The sequence below is a fragment of the Pygoscelis adeliae genome, unplaced genomic scaffold (genome assembly GCF_000699105.1).
Source record: "Pygoscelis adeliae isolate BGI_AS28 unplaced genomic scaffold, ASM69910v1 Scaffold101, whole genome shotgun sequence".
In the NCBI taxonomy this organism is placed as follows: Eukaryota; Metazoa; Chordata; class Aves; order Sphenisciformes; family Spheniscidae; genus Pygoscelis; species Pygoscelis adeliae.
Window position 1 is genome coordinate 7,123,767 of NW_008824238.1, and position 365 is coordinate 7,124,131.

At 68.8% G+C, this 365-nt stretch overlaps 1 protein-coding gene across 1 annotated transcript in view; it reads left to right on the forward strand.

Moving 5' to 3' along the window:
• The window catches only part of PRDM14 (PR domain containing 14), an 8,871-nt gene continuing 8,506 nt past the window's right edge, over nucleotides 1-365 (forward strand). Inside the window, exon 1 of the mRNA XM_009335077.1 lies at nucleotides 1-318. Coding sequence (XP_009333352.1) covers nucleotides 1-318 — 318 coding nt within the window. The remainder of the gene's footprint in view (nucleotides 319-365) is intronic.

Consider the following 365-nt stretch of genomic DNA (forward strand, 5'->3'; position numbering starts at 1 on the left):
ATGCCTGTGGAACCTACAGTGGCTGAGAGTGTGCTGCTGCGTGTCCAGGTCACTGGGGTTTGGGAGGTGGTTTTTGACTTTCCATATCCAAAACCCACACCTGCAACCCCCGAGACACTGCGCGGGGACTGTGGGTCCTGCTGGGGAGAAGGGAGCCCCGCCGGCAGGGCGCTCACCTACCGCAGTAGGTGCTCATCCGTGGGGAGCATCGCTCCCGCACCCCGGCCTCCTGCTCTGTGGAGAGGCAGAGCCCACCCGGGCTGCGGCCCCGTCGGTCGGGGCTTGGAGAGGCGGAGGGCAGAGGCGGCGGCAGGGGAGGTGGGTCCGGGAGGCTGCCTTCCCCCGCCGCCCCCTCCTACACCGCC